The sequence below is a fragment of the Pygoscelis adeliae genome, unplaced genomic scaffold (genome assembly GCF_000699105.1).
Source record: "Pygoscelis adeliae isolate BGI_AS28 unplaced genomic scaffold, ASM69910v1 Scaffold34, whole genome shotgun sequence".
NCBI lineage: Eukaryota > Metazoa > Chordata > Aves > Sphenisciformes > Spheniscidae > Pygoscelis > Pygoscelis adeliae.
Genome location: NW_008824658.1, coordinates 6956242 through 6974325, shown reverse-complemented (window position 1 = coordinate 6974325; position 18084 = coordinate 6956242). Strand labels below are relative to the sequence as shown.

Here is an 18084-nt window from a genome sequence, read left to right as displayed (position 1 = left end):
CCCCCCCCCAAGCTCTGCTGATGCATGCAGTGGCTTCCTGAGCCTTGTGACAGTCTCCTCCTTAAGAGGAAGAACAAACCTGAACAACTCTGAGCCCTTTCCCAGCACACGTGTGTCCAAGTTCCCCTTCCCGGTGCGGCTGCACCATCCCATGCCGGACCTGCGGTTCGACGTTGGGCTGCCTGGATCAGCACGGACTCACTTTTCTCCCCGTGTGCTGGGGAATCGTCCTGTGGTTGGGGTCTGTCCCTGCAGAGGTGTTAGTCTGAGCTTTAGCATCTCTGTGTGGTGACAGATGAGCAGAAGAAAGTTTAACTTGGAGGTTTCTGTGTCTTAGGGGCCCTTTTTAATTCACCTAAACTCTTGGCCACCTTAAAAACTCAATTGGTGCCCTCTCTCCCACAGAAAAACTTTAAATGATTGCTATTTCCGCTTAGCTAGTGAGCGCGATTGATCCTGATGGGATGAAACAGAATTGATTGCAGGAGCCCAGCTACGATTTGGTTGTATTTCTGTCCGGAGGGTCCCTTAGGAGAGCACTGGGCTAAAATCATCTGAAAGTTGGTAACAAATGCTAACCAGGACAACCAGAAGGTTTGTACGTGAGACATAGGAGCTGCTTCAGCTGTTCACAAGTTGTTCTTGTGACATAAACGGTTTATTTTACAAAGCTGAGAATATTTGTTCTACCAAAGGCAGAACTAAAGGGGGCTTTGACTCGAGATGCAGTTGAACAAAGGTTCATGTTTTGTTTAGCAATCTTATTACAGGCATAGAGCAATACGCAAGGCTTACCACGTCATTTCTTTTATTTTCCTCTTGAGTTAATTTAAAGTTTCACAGCCCACTAAGGCTCTTCTCAGGGTATGCTCTTGTGTCACGGTCTTAGTGCTGGGACATTAAGTCCGAATTACCAGGGACAGACAGAAGAACCTCAGCCAGGCAAAGAGCAGACACTTTTTCCGTCCCCATCTTCCACTGTGTGCTGGTGGTTAAGAAAAACAGACTCGTTTGCCAAAGAAACTGTGAGGGTGAACGAATCATGCTCTGAAATCGTGTATCCTTGCTTCTCCACGGAAGGGTAAGAGTGCTCGGGAGGCTGCAGGGGCAGTGCTCTGGTCCCTGGGTTCGGACAGCGTTGCTCAGTTGCGTAGAGAAGTGGCAACATCTGTTGAAATATTTGTGCAAATCCAAATTCTACTGTTCTTAACCACTAGAAGCAGAAATGACCCATCTGTCGAATCCTCTCTTCAGGAATTATAGTTGATCTGGGCTGCCTTTCTGTGTAACACAGGGCATAGACCGGTTGTCTCCTCGGATGTTCATTGTCTTCGTTTCTAAGCAAAGTTTCCTACAGGTGAACAGCTTCGTCTTCCTCTGGGGGAGGGAGGAGGCAGAAGGAAGAACAAAGTGCATATGGGGGAGGCAGGAACAGGAACAGCAGAGAAACAGTGAAAACTGTGTGGTCACAGATGGTAAAGCAAGAGGGTTCCTCGCTCTGCCTGTGCAACCAGCACCCCTGGACGCGTGAGCGAATAAAACCACGCTGCTTATGGCAATAGCAGAGGGAAAAAGATCAAGTACTTGGGGGGGAAAAATGCAGAGTTTGTCAAGCTGAATTCAGTGCTGAAGGGTTTAAGAAAATAAAATAAAAAAGGATGAGGAGAAATGAGTGCTAAAACACATGGTGGTGGGTTTTCCTTTGCTAATCTCTCCCAGCTGCATGTAGTTGAGCTCATGCTAGTGTTTTCATTTCTTTGTAGCCTGGTAGCTTAGTTCTCCCAATTCCCCATTAAGATCAGTATTTTTCCCCTCTCTCTTATGTTGGTGGCTGTCAGAGGGTTTGCGCTGTGGCGTGCCAAAACACAGGCTTTTGCGGGCAGCGTTAGAGTTTGTGTTGGTGGCTCTGCAGTGCCCGGGAGGGTGGTTATTTCTTGGGCTTGGTGGTTCCTCTCGTGTCTCTGACTTGCCATCTCAGTGCAGTTCTGCTAATCTGGCTTCTTCTCCCTACCAGAATGAAGAGAAGAGGAACCTTTCCCTGGGGGGCCATGTCGGCTTCGACAGTCTCCCCGATCAGCTGGTCAGCAAGTCTGTCACACAAGGCTTCAGCTTCAACATCCTCTGTGTGGGTGAGCACAGTCCTCTGCAAACAGACGTGGGCTGAGCTGGCGGCGCGGTGAGGTTGGGACCAGGATTTCTTGTGTGTCCTGCTGTGCCACGGGCCTCGGCAGTGACTTTAAGCAAGTCAGAAATGCCTAACTCTTTAAAAATAAAAAAGCATAATAATTTCAATGAACTTGAGCTCTCTGGAGCTTGATGTGCTTCTGAGTTGTGACTTTCACAAGTGGCTGTTGGAAACTCATTGCCCAAAATTAGAGAGAATTTTGGAAAAAGCTTTAATATATCAACTTTTTGCCTTTGGTGAGGAGGGGCAGGGAGGAAACGGGTGTGGGACTGTCCAGCTCCGCATTGAGCTGAGCTACTGGTGCAGGTGCAGAAGCTGCAGAGAGTGGCAGGGAGGTCAAAGTGGCTGAGCCTTGTGCGTCAAACCAGAAGAACTTCCATAATCAGTGAGGTATTGCTCATCTCCTCTGCTGCAATAGCTTTGCAATAGGAAGGATTAAGGGAAGACTGTATCTGGCAAGTTAAATATTTCCCTTTGCAAACTGGGGTGGCTGGCATGAGCAGCTTCTCGGTGAATCCAGTGTCCAGGTAGATGCAGTCAGAGGCACCATGTGTTAGCTGAGAGCTGCTGGTGATAACTTGGTCATTTCTGCTGCGCCCCAAAGCTAGGGAGAAGAGGTTTGTATCTGAGCTGTGCCTGGTTGATGCTTTCCCAGGGTGAGTCAAAGGGCTTGAAGCATGACCATCTCTGTGCTAGGAAAGGGAGAGGGTGTGTTCCTGTTTTTATCGATAGTCAAGTAGTTGTCTTGAAGATTGTGAGCAGGTGCGAGAGGCTGACTTTAAAACAACCTCATTACCAAAACTAAAAAACAAGAATATATTGATGTGATCTAGCAAGCGATGCTGGCTAGAGTACTAGAAACCAATTCCTTCCAGTGATGAGGTGAGCATTATTTTTACTTTGGCTGGTTCTTGTATTGTGTATGAGGTCTGAAATATTGTAACCTGCTAGACCAGCAGAAATACATCCAGAGACAGCAGCTCCCTACCTGGCCCTCAATCTACCCGAAGAGAATATGGCTCTGTATAGACTGTGCAGTGAAACCCTGATGACTTGCACAAGGTGCTTGTGCCATACCTAAGTCACTTTTGCATATCCAAACCACAAGTAAAAAATATGGCTGAAATCACAGTTGAACTGCATAGACTTGTTCCTTAGCAGAAGGGTAATTGCAGCAGAGGGCAATATGTTTTCAATTAGTGTCGTTCTGGGGGACACCAGAATGGATACTCCTGTATTCTCGTCTGGCCATGCCATTTGTGACACACTGGAAAAAATTAGTGCATTATTTTTGAGCAAGAGGAAAAAAAAAACCCTGTACCCCTGTTTGCCAGTTCCTGCGCCCAACTGTGCCCACAACTGAACAGGAGGACGTGGCTTGCATCAGTACTGAGTTCTCCATACGACTTTCCTTTCAGATTAATCTAGAGCACCAGGCTGTTTTTATTTCCTTGCACAACTCTTAGCCACAGCTGGTAGGAAGCGGTGTGTGCCTCTGCCCTGTTCTGAGCACCATGAGGTATTTATTCTCCAGTGAAGAGCAGAACCTGTGGTGCTTGAAGAAGGAAAAAGCCCAAAGCCCTTGGCAGCAGGCGTGGCACCTCCCTCGAACAGAAACTTGCTCGCCCTCCTGCTCTCCCATCGGTGCGTCCACTGTAGGGCTCCTTGGACGTGGCTGGGTTCAGCAAGATGGGCTGCACTCAGTAGAAGCAGTGGCTGTCTATGCCGAAGGTGTAGCATGACGGACTGCCTGGGAAATGAGTGGGGAGAAGGCGGCTATTTCCTTGGATTTTGCCTCTCTTTGCTCCCTTAGCCAATACGGCTGTGTGTAGTGAATGAGGAGTTTAAATGGGGCCCCTTGTAGGCCAATCTGGAAAATATCACAGTCTCATTTAGTTACCAGGAGCAGCAGTTCAAAGCCTTCCTGGCTCACAGACAGCCTGTGAGCCAAGTATTCTGGGATGGAGCTTGGTTTGTGATGCATCCCAGGTGTCCTTCAATGGCTGTTGGAACAAGGGGGCTACAGATGGGAAACTTCTAATCTTGCCTCTACTGGTTCTCCAAGAACTAGCCTCTACCAACCAAGTTTCTCTGCCATCCCCTCTTGACTCCATGTTCTCTCCCTCTACGTATCTCAGAGGTTCAAGTTGGCAGAATTTTTTCTACTACTGGAAAGGCGAAGATGCCTCGGAAAGACCCTGCTTCAGTGCTTCAGCACAGGGCTCTGCAGAGTTCTATAGCAAAAATACACCGTGAATGTGGCCTCTGAAAACATTGTCGGGCTTTGGCCTCTGTGTCACAGATGCTATATGTGGCATTTTGGTATTGGTTTCACTTTGGTTTCCCCTAAACAGCATTCTTGTCTCCCCTTGGCTGATCTGGCATGAAGAATTGTGGAGCAACAGGGTAGCCTTGAAGGAAGCAGAAATACTAAAGGAAAACTCCAGAAATCAAGAGCAGTGAGAGATGAAACCAGCTGGGTTGCAAGATCCCTTCAGAGCAGAGCAGCACCTCTTGATCTCTCTGACAGCTGCTGTCTTGCTGAGGTTATTTGGATGCCTGTGGAAGCTCATGCCTGATGTGACGGAAGAGTTCATTGCTTATTTCTTCCAGTTTGGCCAATTCTGTTTGCTGCACAGGTGGCCCTATCATCTGAAAGCATAGACATGCTGTCTGTGACGTGTCTGTGCAGAATGGGACCATCTTGGACAGTTTGCATGTACTGAGCCAGATCTCAGCAGCTCACTGAGTGCCTTGTGTGGAGCTTGTGATGCTTTTCGGAGGGGAGAGTAAAAGAGCCGCAGAGCCGACGCTGGTGTAGCTGCTGTGTGGATGGAGGGGGAAGGGGTTACAGCAGAATGGGCCTTAGTCCTTTGGCAGTTATTAATGGGACATCTGGGACAACGGGGTTGAGGCCATGGAAGAGGGACAAGCTGGTTTAAGGCTTCCAGGCAGACCAAGGTTCAGCTGCACACTGAAATCACAAAACCTTCATGCAGCGTCTTTTCTGCTGTGAAAAGAGATTTTCAGTCTGATGGCAAGTTGTCCTAGCAGGTCCAGAGCTGTCTGCCTGCTCCTCTGCACTGAAATAGGCACTCAGATTCCCTCCTCACAGGGGTCTCCACTCTCAAAAAAGGCAGGTCCCCGGAGACTTTAATGGGGAGAGAAAGTGGTAGAGAAGCCTGTTAAAGTCAGGAATCTCACAGAAGAGAGTGAGAGGAAACCTCATTGTCAGGCTTCCCTGTCACCTCCCCAGCACACCAAACACCCATCGCTTCATGCTGATCTGCAGTGTTACCTGGAGCTATCACTGTGTTTGGGACAGCCAACAACTGACCCAAATAGTCCTTGACAGTAGGAGCAGCTGAGTTTTACTCCATCTCATCTGAAGACTCAAAAGACTCCACTAAAATTGTGCTCTCCCCAGCTTCTCTGGTGCAGGATCCCAAGCAAAGCCAGGCTATATGGAGGGGAACGTAGTGTGTTTTGCTGTGCTGTATGATCTTCGCTGGGGAGATGAGACCAAAGTGCTCTGTGTTAGCTTTGCATTAAGCATGGGAGGCCTTCAAGAATGCAGTTACTTCTGTGACAATTATATGTCCGTCCACAAGCAATTTGTAGTAATCTTTCACAGTATAATTTAGTTCTGCTCTGTAATTAACGTTCTTTGAAGTACCTGTGACAAATTCATGCTGCAGTGAGCTGACGATTTCTCCTTCCTAGGTGAGACCGGCATTGGGAAATCCACACTGATGAATACCCTCTTCAATACCACGTTTGAGACGGAGGAAGCCAGTCACTATGAGAGCGCGGTTCGCTTGCGGCCACGGACCTACGACCTGCAGGAAAGCAACGTCCACCTGAAGCTAACGATTGTGGATGCGGTTGGATTTGGGGATCAGATAAATAAAGATGAAAGGCAGGTCTCGTGCCATCTGCTTGGCATTTCTGGGCTTGCCTCTGGTGCTTAGACATGAGCTGCCTGCAGTCCTGCTTGGAGTGTTGCAGAGGAGATGTCTCTGTTTCTGTTAATAGAGTGGCTCTGGTTCTGGGGACTAAGTGTAGAGGGAGTTGGGTGAGGAGCCAAAAAGAGAGGTCATAGGAGGTCTTTCCAGCAGAGAATGGTGTCCTCCAGGAGCGTGAGCAGTTAACAAGCCGTCCTCAGTGCAGGGTTGGGAATTATCTGTTCTGGCAGTGATCGGTGTCTCTGGACCTGTCTCATTTAATTACACAGACATCTTGTTCAAGCCCCAGGTAAAGGCTTTCTGGGACTCCAAGGTCTCTCCTTGGTCATGTTGCATTGCTACAGCCAGATGGCTCAGTCCTGAGATCTGGGCAAAGTTTGATCTCTGGAAGTAGTCATCTTTCCGTGCTCCATTGCCCTTAGACTTTGCAGTGCAGCCTCAGGAGACTCCAGCAACCTTTGGATTATAAGATCTGTGTGTAAATGCCACACTTTTCCTGTTGTAAGGCTAAATTGTTTGAGTCTTATAACTACTTTTTAAATGATACCATGGTATGTCTAGGAGAACTCCTTAAGCCTTCAAACTGTTTAATTTTGGGCTCCAGTATCTGGGTTGCTAATGGTATGGTTTTAGTTACAGGCCGATAGTTGAGTACATTGATACGCAGTTTGAAAACTATTTACAAGAAGAGCTGAAAATCCGCCGATCTCTATTCAACTATCATGACACGAGGATTCACGTCTGCCTGTACTTCATCACTCCAACTGGGCACTCGCTCAAGTCCTTGGACCTGGTGACAATGAAGAAACTGGATAGCAAGGTAAGGGGTTGGAGACTGTGGTCCCTCTTTCTGGAAGTGGTGATGCTTCTGTTAATATTGTTATATGGAAGGCTCTGTTCCTTCCAGATAAGTGCTGGACTCCTTCCTGCATGTTAGCTGAGCTGTTTTTAGGACTCAGGTACCAAAGCTTAGTCTGCCCTGGTGGGTTGCTGAGGTCCTGTGCTTTTTTTTCTCACAGGCCTTCCTGAAAAATGTCAGGTGAAAAACCTGTTTTCCAGCTAGCTGTGTGAAGTCTAGAGTGCCGCATCACTGTAAGAATCTTACCCAGATTAGCTTATGTTTATCAAAGCTATCAGCTGCATCTTCATTAGCTCTTCTTTACAGGGGTGCAGGTAAGGATGTGTTCCAGCTCCTGCAGTTGGACTTTGGAAAACTGCAGAGCCACCTCTGCTGTCCTGACCTGTCAGCAGGGACAGAGGGGCTGAGAGCAACCAAAGCTACGTAGACGTCCTAAGGTGGTGGTCAGTACAGAGGAGACAAGGGCTGAAGAGAAGCGTTGGCTGTGCGTGCTGGTGCACAGGGAGTGCATGAGCTGTCACCGCTGGTAGTGCCAGATGATCTGTATAGGAGATCACAATATCTTCTGAAAATGTAAATATGGTGAGAAATTCTCAAGGTCATAGGAAATCCTAAAAGTGGGTCATGAGAGGGTCTAGCTGGGGGTTGCTGCTTTGTGCGTAAACTGTTACTGCCTTAGGGGGCAGTGGGTTACTTAACTGGTTACTGCTGATATTCCTGCGGCTCGGAGGAGGTTTCTGACACACTTGTTTGTTCCAGCTGCCTTTAGGGAGCTGCAGGAGCCTTCAAAGGTCACTAGTGACAGCAGCACCTCTTCTTTTCTTTGCAAGAATTGCTTATTTTTCAGAGCAGTATTTTAGCAGCAAGGTGGTTCCTTTCAGATGGCAGATGCTGATCAGTCTACAGAGGGGGCAGGCAAGGCAGCTGGGACCCTGCAGTAACTGGGGATCCCCTGGATTACCTTGAGGGAATGCTCTCTTCTCTGGCTGTTGTCCACGTGCAGCTCTATCGGACTTTCCTGGCGGGTAGAGTTCCCCCTCGTGGAGTCCCTGCTGTTTGCCCTCACCACCCAGGGCTGTTGGCCGGCTCTTCCTTGGCCCCACTCCAGAGCAGGCGCTGGCTTCCCATTGCAGTGGGCTGTTTGTAACCGTGGTGGCTGATACACTGACTTCATCAGGAATCCGAAAACTTTCCCTTAATAAACTCTTGTCTCTTGGTGTGGTGCCAGCATTACATGTTCCCAGAAATATGTTTGGAGGAAAGCTTTTGCACGATTCCCCTTGGTGCTGGTGGTCCCACAAAGCTTTTCTCTTCCTTTCCTTCTGCATTCCCTACTTTTCACATCTCCCTGTGGCTGCCTTTGGTCCTTGGGTAGTACCAAAATAAATCCTTTGTACTTGTGCAGAGATGAGAACTTTGTGCGCACGCAAGCCTTTTGTATTTCTAAACTTCCACTTAAATAGTCCTCTTTGAAGTAATTTTATCCCTTTGCTCTCATCTCCCGTCTTACCACAGTGTGAGAACATCTTTGATTTCATGGTGTGGTGGCCTCTCACAAGCAGGCACATGGAAATGAATAAGCAAGTAGAGACCACTGATATTTTCTGGGTGTCAGGGGTTTATGTTGTGTTTCTGCATTGGTGTCGTCCCAGGACATCACGGTGCTTTCCAGGCACTCCTTAAAGATTTGTGCCTGACAGCGCTGTGCCCCTTTCCCAGTACACTTGAACCATTTGTGCTTGGGGGCCAGCGTGTGGGCAGAGTGAAGTGGGGTGTCAGCAAACCCCAGGCAGCTTTCTGCCTGCTCCAGACTGGTAACAGCGAGTGGTTACCGTGGCTGAGCAGAGAGGTGACGTGCATTGACTCACGTCTGCAGCCATGTGAGCACACCTGGACCTGGCTTTCCTCTTGGGAAGCTTTACGTGGCTGGTGGCCCCTGTTTTACAGTTGAAGAATGGAGCCCGTGGAGACAAAAGGTGTATCGGAGGCCGTGCTTTGCTGTGTGCTCTGCTGGCTCAGCCTCTGAGACTAGTTTAAACAAGGGTCTTGTAGGAACCCGGCTCAGTTAACACCTCTGCTTTAGCACACCAGTGGCATGGCGTCAGGTGTTGGGCAGGCTTTTGAATCTGTGTGACGATTTCAATAATGAATCTTGCTTTTAGTGTAAAGTTTACAAAATCCCTTCTGGGTAAAGCTGTTTTGTAAACAAAATCTTCCATTGTACTGTAATACAGTGTTTGTTTGGCTGAGCTCGTGGCCAGCTGTTGTCTAGGGTATTTCGTTACAGCCAGAGAGCTAGAAGCATCCTCAGAAGTGGTTCTAGGTGGATGAAATGTGGCTGGCTGGTAGGTGGGAAGCAGGGGTTGCCTTCCCGTTGTGTTTAACCCGGGAAAATGAGGAGATAAATAAAATTGCATCTGTGTCAGATGAGAAGGTGATTTATTGATTTAAACCACAGCCCTGCCCTGGAAAGTGACGGCACAGCTGTGTGCCGGCATGGGCGTCCCGGGGCTCCCTGGTTGTTGTCCCTGGATGGTTTCCAGCCAGCGTATGCTGTTTACGAGCTGTGGCTAATTGCTTGCCCTCCGTGAGCTGACACATCCTAGGCGGGTCACTGGCCAGTGGAGATGCTTCAGGCCAGTTTCTGCCTCTGCTGTTTGGTTTCCAAGGTAGGATTTGCCTGTTGGCTTCACTGGGACTTGCATTTGGGAACACTTTGGAGATAGGGAGAAATCCAGCTGTATTTCACAGGGTGAAAATGCATGTAGCCTTATTGTGTTAGCAAAATTATTTTCTATCAGGTGACTTATTTTGGCACGTTCTTGTAAGTTTTATTTTTGGAGATGAGAAATAACTCTGTGGTCAGACTGACTTGAGAAGGAGGTGCATTTTATGTATGTGCATGCGAGTTCACTGTCTTGTCTGAAGCACAGACTTTCTCTGGCCGTAATTCCAGCTCCAGCAAAGACTTCAGCACATGGACTGACAGTCAAGGGAATGCTGCACGCCTGTCACATTCAGTGGGATGACACTCCGGTAGTTAACTTCATGATTTTATTACTAGATCTTTAAATAGAGAATATTGCTTTTCCACCATGAGATATAAAAATGTTGCTGTGGGATTTTGCCTGACCCAAGGTAAACGTTATTTGTGTAAAAGTAAGAGCGGAGAGAGAAACCTCGAACGGTTCTGGCATCATTTCCTTTTATTGGGTTTTTAAAACCTGTTCAGGAAGGAGGGGAGAGGTGACTTTTCTTCTCTGGCTAGTTGTGTACCTGTTTGGCACTAATCTCTGTGCCGCGTACTGTGGCCTTTGCACAGAAATGGATGTGTGGAAGGTGCTGTAGGAGGGCAGGATTAGACGTGCAGTTCGGTTCGGTAGTGTCTCGTATCTCGTTTGTTTCTTGTTTCCAAACTTTTCCGTCCTTTCTCCTTATTGTAAAGGGATGATCTCATTCTAGACTTAGACAGCTTTTGGGTGCCAGTGCTCAAAATCAGAGAAAGGAAAACGGGAAGATAATTGTATGGTGCTCCGGGTATCACTTGTTAACCGTGGGATTCCAGCTGGTGGGTTTCCAAGGCATGCATGAAATCAAAATAAAAACAGTAATAATTTAAAAAATTAAGGAACTCGCAAGGGAAGAAGAGAGAAGGAGTGAGATACACCCAGATGCCATTTCCAGGACTCCACAGTATTGATGTTGGCTGTTGATTACTGGAAATACGACAACTTGTAAAATCCTTTCGGGTTTTGAACTCTGTGACAGCAGGTGCTGACTGAGTTGCCTTTTCAAAGCGTGAGGAACCTGGTTGGAGGGGACTTGAACCAACCTCGGTTTACACCTTCTTTGAGTACTGCTGGGGCAGCAGCTGACCACAGAGCCTGCCTTCTCCTGCTGCTGGGGAAGCCGTGCCAAGTTCCAGGCTCTGCACCCCCTGCCTCGCTGTAAGCAGGGCTGAGCTGGTGCTTTTTGGAAGAAGAAGGGGGGAATTGCTTAGGCCAGCTGAAGGTGGACTAAAATCACCTCTTGTGCTGGTTTGTCAGCGTGCCTGGCTGGCTGGAGAGCACGAAGCCCTGCACACAGCAGCTCCCTGGCAGTGCCTTTCCCCTCGCAGGTACTGCTCCTGAGCGAGTGGTACATGAGCCGTGAGCTGACCCTTTTTCTGTGTGAGATGGTGGATCCAAGCCTCCTCAGCTCTTAGCAGGTCAGCGAGACACCCAGCTGTGGCCATGGCCCTTTTTACCTTTTGTAATGAGGACATCGACCTGCTGAGGAGTGGAGTGAGACCAGCAGACCTCGTTCTGTGTGGGTTTGTGGTCCTTGGTAAAAGAGGCCAGATCAGTGACTGAGAAAAATAAGGAATTTATCCTCTCAGATAAATTTGCAATGAGTAAATTAAGATTATTTTCTTTTGGAGTGAGTAAATGCTCTTGTATTTAAACCAGAGGGGGGAGAAAAAAACCAAGAAGTATGGAAAAAACACTGAGCTACAAAGAGAACTTGAGCTGGGAAAGCAAGGTCATTTATTTTAATGGGCACCCAATTGGAGACCAAATGGCTGTTACGAATTTCTGCTCTGTAGGACAAAAAGTGTTGGCTCCTGGGAAATGTTCGATGGCAAATCAGGCTTTCCCCTCATTTGTCTGAATTCTTCTGTTTTACTGCTATGAATTTGGCTGCTGTTCAGACAGACGGGTTTTGTTGTTGTGTGTTTAAGCAGTGGTCTGCAGTATTGCACTTGGCTTTTCTGGGCATAGCAGCGTTATCTAATAGAGGTCCCTGTGACAGATCCTGCCCTGCTGTAGCTCTCCCAGGCATGAGGCCATAGTGAACCACATCTCTCCTGAAGGATGTGGCCCTCGTTTGCTCTCGATCTTGGTATGTACTGGGCACGGGGGGACCTCCCCACCCTGCAGCTTGCAGGTGGCTTTGAAACCTGGGTTGAGGAAGCTGCGGGGGGTATTGTGCTAGGTGACCGCTGATGCGAAACCAAAGCTGAGCAACAACAGCATGAAAACAAATCTCCTGTCTGCCGTATGGCACCCTGCACCTTTCCCGGGGTGGTCTGTGTAATCCGCGCAGCATGCCTGAGTTGTGATCCTCAGGGAGAGGCTCAGGGAGTCCTCGGGAAGGATCCACAGCTGCTGTGAAAGCGTCTGAGGAGTCCCTGCTCTTTCTGCTTAAGCATGGGAAGGCTTCACATCGGCTCGCTGCAGCATTTCATCCTTGCGCTTGTCTTCTAAAACGGCTTGTCAGCGCAGCCAGGAGTGGATAGGTGATAACTCGAGATGTGACAGTTATGCTGTCTCTGCCTCCCTCAAAGTGTGTAACAAAATGCATAGGCAAGAGCAGAGGCTTTGATCTTCTCGTGTATTTATTGCAGGGTGTTTGTCTTTGGTTTATCTGGAAGTCTGGTAGCCAAATTAGTCCTGGAAAACTCTTCCCTCTAGTGTTCAGCTGGGCTTGTGCTGCAACTCGCATGCAAAAAATGTAGCACCTTTGTGGTTTTATAAAATGTAAAGCAGCCACGGGGGTAGGACCCGGGTCACCCCGCGGGCACCCACGGTCCCGACAGAGCTGCTTGCCTGACTGCTGCTCACCTGGTTATTTTTCCTTCCTTCTTTCTGCTGTAGGTGAATATCATTCCAATTATTGCCAAAGCAGACACCATCTCCAAGAGCGAGTTGCACAAGTTCAAGATAAAGATAATGAGCGAGCTGGTCAGCAACGGTGTGCAGATCTATCAGTTCCCCACAGATGACGAAGCAGTCGCTGAGATCAACTCTGTGATGAATGTGAGTAACGCTGCCAATCACGTTGCCTCCAGAAGTTGTGACAAATTAAATTGCTGCACAAAAATGCATTTGAAGGGCAAGTTTCATTGGGATTGTCCAGACGCTAAATCTGTTTGAAAGTTGAGCTGTGGATCTGACAGACGCCTAAAGCTATTGCATACAGAATTAATTAAAATGGGGCTCTTATTTAATCTGTGGTCTCTCTGGAGAAACTCAGCTCAGCTCTAAAATTTGTTTTATTGAATTTTTGAAAAACACTTTCTTCAAAATTCACTCTGTCTGCTTTTAGGCTACTTTTCATTTGAGGAGGGAGAAACTTTGAATAAAAATTTTACAGTTAAGATTTACATTAGGCTTCTGACTTAAGCAGGCTAAGCAGAGAAAACCCAATTTATAATAAAGAAGAAAAATCGTCAGACTCCATTTTGTCTTTTTTTGAAGTTCAAAGATCAAATTCATAGAATCATAGAAGAGTTTGGGTTGGAAGGGACCTCTAAAGGTCATCTAGTCCAACCCCCCTGCCGTGGGCAGGGGCATCTTCAAGTAGATCAGGTTGCTCAGAGCTCCCTCCAACCTGACCTGGAATGTTTCCAGGGACGGGGCATCCACCACCTCTCTGGGCAACCTGGGCCAGTGCTTCACCACCCTCAGCGTTAAAAATTTCTTCCTTATATCTAGTCTCAATCTACCCTCTTTTAGTTTAAAGCCATTCCCCCTTGTCCTGTCACAACAGGAATTCAGACCTGGCTGAAGCATGTGCAAAACACTTTCAAGTTTCCTGTCTCCCAAATCAGAGTGTAGCTATTGCAGTAGAAACAGCTGACATGCTTCCATGTTAATTTTTTAAATAAAAAGTAGCTTTTTCATCAAAATGAACACTTCTGCGTAGCTGTTTCTGATTAAATGCTTTGTCTTTTCTTGCACACACACCCCCTTTTGTTTTTTAAATGTCAATAGCCATTGATTTCTGCATCAACTAGATATGTGTTTTCACTATAATAATTCTTTTTTTGCTGAATTCATGAAAAATTTGGAGGATGCACTCTTTTTAAAATAATTGCAAGCTGTGTGCATTGGGGAGAAAAATGGCAGTCATGCTTGCTTGGTTTTTCTTGTCCCCTCCCTCCCGCCAAAACCCAAAATTTTTGGCCACTTCTCTACCAGTTCCACGCTTCCAGATCCATTTCTTCTTAAATGTGAAGGATTTTGTCAACCTCGTCCTACTGAAGCGCCTGCTCCGTGGCTCCTTTCTTGCAATGCTTGAGGACGGTGCCCTGTTTCCTTACTGTGCTTGATGCTTTGCAGACTTGGAGAGGAACGAGCACATGCTGTATCCTGCACATGTCCCTTCCAGTGCCCACACACAAACTGCTGTGCCAAGGCCTGTTTACGGATGTCTTTGCTTGTGCTTTCTGCGAGGCAGGGAGTGCCCTGCTCTTGGCGTGTGGAGAGACTACAGCTGCAAGAACAACCTGACAAATGGATAGAGGGAGATCAGTAATGATCATGGTGTTCCTACAATATTTCCCCATCTAGTTCAGTCCAGCCAGCGTTGCTAGTAAGCTGTGCTATGGCTCTACGCCGCTCTCTGTCGTAATATCCCAGTTCGTAGTAGAGACTGCTCTGAGTATTGGAGATTGATAGCTTCAGAGGAAGGACTTTTTGAAGTAGATCCTGTGCTTGGCTGAGGGGGATCTAATGGTCAGGCTGATCTCTGAGGGCTTCGCCCACGCACTTGGCTCTGTTTCAGGCTCATCTGCCCTTCGCTGTGGTCGGCAGCACGGAGGAGGTGAAAGTTGGGAACAAGCTGGTGAGAGCTCGGCAGTACCCGTGGGGAGTGGTGCAAGGTAAGGCGCTGCAAGCCGGGCACCCGCCGCAAACCTCCCTTGGGCGTGCATGTGCACACGCTGGCACCCTCTCCAGCTCTGCCCTCCCGCCAGCGCGTGTGCACGAAGGTGCCCTGTGCTGAACGGTGCAGAAATGTCCTGTGCAGCCTTTTGTGGGTTGGCCAGTCTTTCCTTTGAATTCCCATTCCTACCGGCAGGTGGTAATGGTCAACGGGAATCCCTGCATCCAAGAGGCTGTGTTGTGCCCCGTGTGGGACAACAGGTAGAGGTCCTTGGGAGGGGAGTCTCTGGAGTTAATCTGTGTGTGCGTTTGTGCTCCCCCGCCATGTGTGCAGGTTACTGACTTCTCCCTTTGCTTCTGTCAGTTGAGAATGAAAGTCACTGTGACTTTGTGAAACTGCGGGAAATGCTGATTCGAGTCAATATGGAGGATCTTCGGGAGCAGACTCATACCCGCCACTATGAGCTGTACAGGAGGTGCAAACTGGAAGAGATGGGCTTCAAGGACACGGATCCAGACAGCCAGCCCTTCAGGTGAGCAGCCTTCACATCTAGCATCAATTTAGAGCGATACTTTGGTACTTACACCCCCAAAAAATGGGAGGTTTGCAGGTGGTATCCACAATGCTGGGCTGGAAAATACTAGCACTGGGTTTGAACTTTGCATCTGATGTTGGTGGCGTTCCCTTCCCTGCCTGTTTGTCTTTAAGCAACACAGACAGGTGTGCGTTTCCCCATCCCTAGCTCACTGGTGTCCAAAGAGTCTGGATTTCATTTGCTTTCTTCCCCAGCCTCCAAGAAACATACGAGACCAAAAGGAAAGAGTTCTTGGGTGAGCTCCAGAAGAAAGAGGAAGAAATGAGACAAATGTTTGTTAACAAAGTCAAGGAGACGGAGGCAGAGCTGAAGGAGAAGGAGAGAGAGGTGGGTGTGCCAAAAACCTGTGAGAGGAGCCCAAAATACAGCCAGCATAGGATCTGGGTCTGGGCAACATATGAATCCTGGAAAGCACATGCAGCTCTTGAGCAGACCTCACCAGCCAAAGCACAAACACACACACCTTCCCCCACTCAGAGGAGGGGACACGGGGTAATGTTTTCAAAACAGCATCGCTGCTTTAGATGCCTCAGAAACAAGAGTCTTCCCCGTCCTGTGCAGTGTGTAGGAGACTTGGCTGCTGCTTGGTGAGTGAAGGGCAATGCAGGACGTTTTGGTGAGCGTCCATGTCAGGTAGGCTTCACCCCTGGAGGCTCACTGGACGGCAGAGTAAAGGGGGCAGCTGGGCTGGAGTCCCCCGGGTCGGTGGTGTGAGGCCACGGGCAGCTGCCATGACTGGGGAGGAAATAAATGGACCATCTTCAAAACTAGTGAGGAACGAAAGAGCCCACAAGTGTCCACAGCCCCCTTGCAGGGCTGCAGACTGAGCTGAGATCCTCGGCGTGCTTCTCCAGGGCTCACGCTTTCTCCCATTTGATATGTGGTGTCAGGCAGAGCTGAATTTCTTGTGTCTTTGCTGCTTTTGGTGAAGAGGCTGTGATTGCCCAGAGGTCAGCTCTGCTGAGGGGCTTGCCCGGTGCAGGGGCACTGGCTGTCGTACCCCGCCAGCTGGTCTGTCTCTGGGGTGGTGGGGATTCGTGCGGGAGGTGTGGCTGCGGCTCCGGGGGGAGCACAGCCTGACGGTCGTGCTGGATGCGATGCTCAGAGGGTCTGTCTCCTACCAGCTGCATGAGAAATTTGAGCACTTAAAAAGGATACACCAGGAAGAGAAAAGGAAGGTGGAGGAGAAGAGGAGGGAGCTGGAGGACGAGATGAACGCCTTCAACAGGCGGAAAGTAGCGGTGGAAACCTTGCAGTCCCAATCCTTGCAGGCTACCTCACAGCAGCCGCTGAAGAAGGACAAAGACAAGAAAAAGTAAGTGACTGAACTTGAGTCTTTCTCCTCTGCTGCTGGGAAGCTGAGTGTCTGCTCAGATGCTTTAATGTTTGGTCAATTGCTTAGACAGCAGATGGAAAAGGAGGTTTTGGGATCCTAATTCCTACCCTTCTGACTCTTTGCCTAAAGCGGAGGAGAGACAGGGTCCACCTGAGCCTGGGCACGGCCCTGGGGAAGCCCTGGTGGCTGCAGGTGGGAGGGATTCGCAATTTGGGGCCATTCTCTAAAGGCTGAGAGTCCCACGGGGTTTGCCCTTGCCTCTGTGACAACCAGCTCAAGTGATCCTGCGAGCTGTCTGCTCCTGGAGGCAGACGGGAAGGTGACTAGAAATAAGCTGCATCTTGTCCCCAGCAGAGAGGAGTGGCGACAATCATGACACGGTTGTAATGTCTGACAGATGAGGTCCCCGTCATGCACTGCCTCACTGTGATCTGTAGGCTTGGGGCCCTCTTTGGAGAGTGCTCTTACTTTATTGTTAGAGGCAGAGCTGTAAAGAAGGAAACAGCAGCTTAAAGTGAAGATGCATTGGAAATTCATTAGGGCTCCGTGTGAAATAGGGCTCCAAGACACAGTTCTGCTTACGAGAAAGCTCTTTTCCCCTAAAGGCAGAATTCTTATCTTAGCTTGCTGCAAGTAAATTGACATTGCTGAAGCCAGCAAGAGTGTGGAGCGAGGGCATGTAAATAATGCTCTTTCAGCTGCCTGGTTGTGTAATGATAGAGCAAGAATGGAACAAAGAGGTTTAAAGAAAAGGTTTGTGGGGTGATCCATTCAAGCCAGTCTTCAAGGGAACTCTGGCTAGGGAGTAAAACAAGAAGTACCATCATGCAAGCTGGTAATTCTGTTATTCCAGCACTTTGTTACTTCCCCTTGCGTGAAGGAACTTAAGAGTCTGAAACTGCATTCTGTCAAATCCAGAACAGGCTGGTGGCAATGTCTTCTGAGCCTTTTAATGATGAAAAGGAAAAAAGACCATCGAGAGTAGCAACACCCGAGTTTGCTCTTGAGAGCACAACATTTGGCTTCACGTTGCCGATGAGATCTCGTGCTCGGTCATTTCTCTGCTGTGAACTGCAGCACTAGAGAAGCTCATTCTGCATACTGACATGCTAGTAGTTTGTTTCTTCCTATGGAAGATTATAGCGCTTATTATTTAACATATTTCCTTGGAATGTAAATGTGTTGGTGTTAAAACAAAACCAAAGCACTCTCGTCTTCAGACCTCTGAGCATGCTCTGGGCACGTCCCACCTCACACACAGGGTCCAAAACGCTTTGTAAAATATTTTGCTGCAAATAGAGTTTAATCCAGCTAAACTCGCACATGAATTGGGGGCTGAATACCGGGGGCAGCCTGGGGCCCAGGTCTGCTTTGAAGAAGGCGAGCACGCTGAGCCGCACGCTGTTAACTTGCACGAGCGATGCCGGTCGCTGGGATGCTCCGGCGGTGATGTGCTGTGTGTGCCGGCCAGGCCGAAACGCTGCAGCTTCCCCTCCC

The 18084-nt window shown here is 48.6% G+C and overlaps 1 protein-coding gene across 1 annotated transcript in view; it reads left to right on the top strand.

Moving 5' to 3' along the window:
* Positions 1-2009: 2009 nt before the first annotated feature.
* Positions 2010-18084, top strand: part of SEPT8 (septin 8) — a 31664-nt gene continuing 15589 nt past the window's right edge. Inside the window, exons 1-8 of the mRNA XM_009322732.1 lie at positions 2010-2129; positions 5909-6104; positions 6784-6970; positions 12646-12807; positions 14558-14654; positions 15020-15188; positions 15446-15578; positions 16376-16566. Coding sequence (XP_009321007.1) covers positions 5938-6104; positions 6784-6970; positions 12646-12807; positions 14558-14654; positions 15020-15188; positions 15446-15578; positions 16376-16566 — 1106 coding nt within the window. The 5' untranslated portion in view covers positions 2010-2129; positions 5909-5937. The remainder of the gene's footprint in view (positions 2130-5908; positions 6105-6783; positions 6971-12645; positions 12808-14557; positions 14655-15019; positions 15189-15445; positions 15579-16375; positions 16567-18084) is intronic.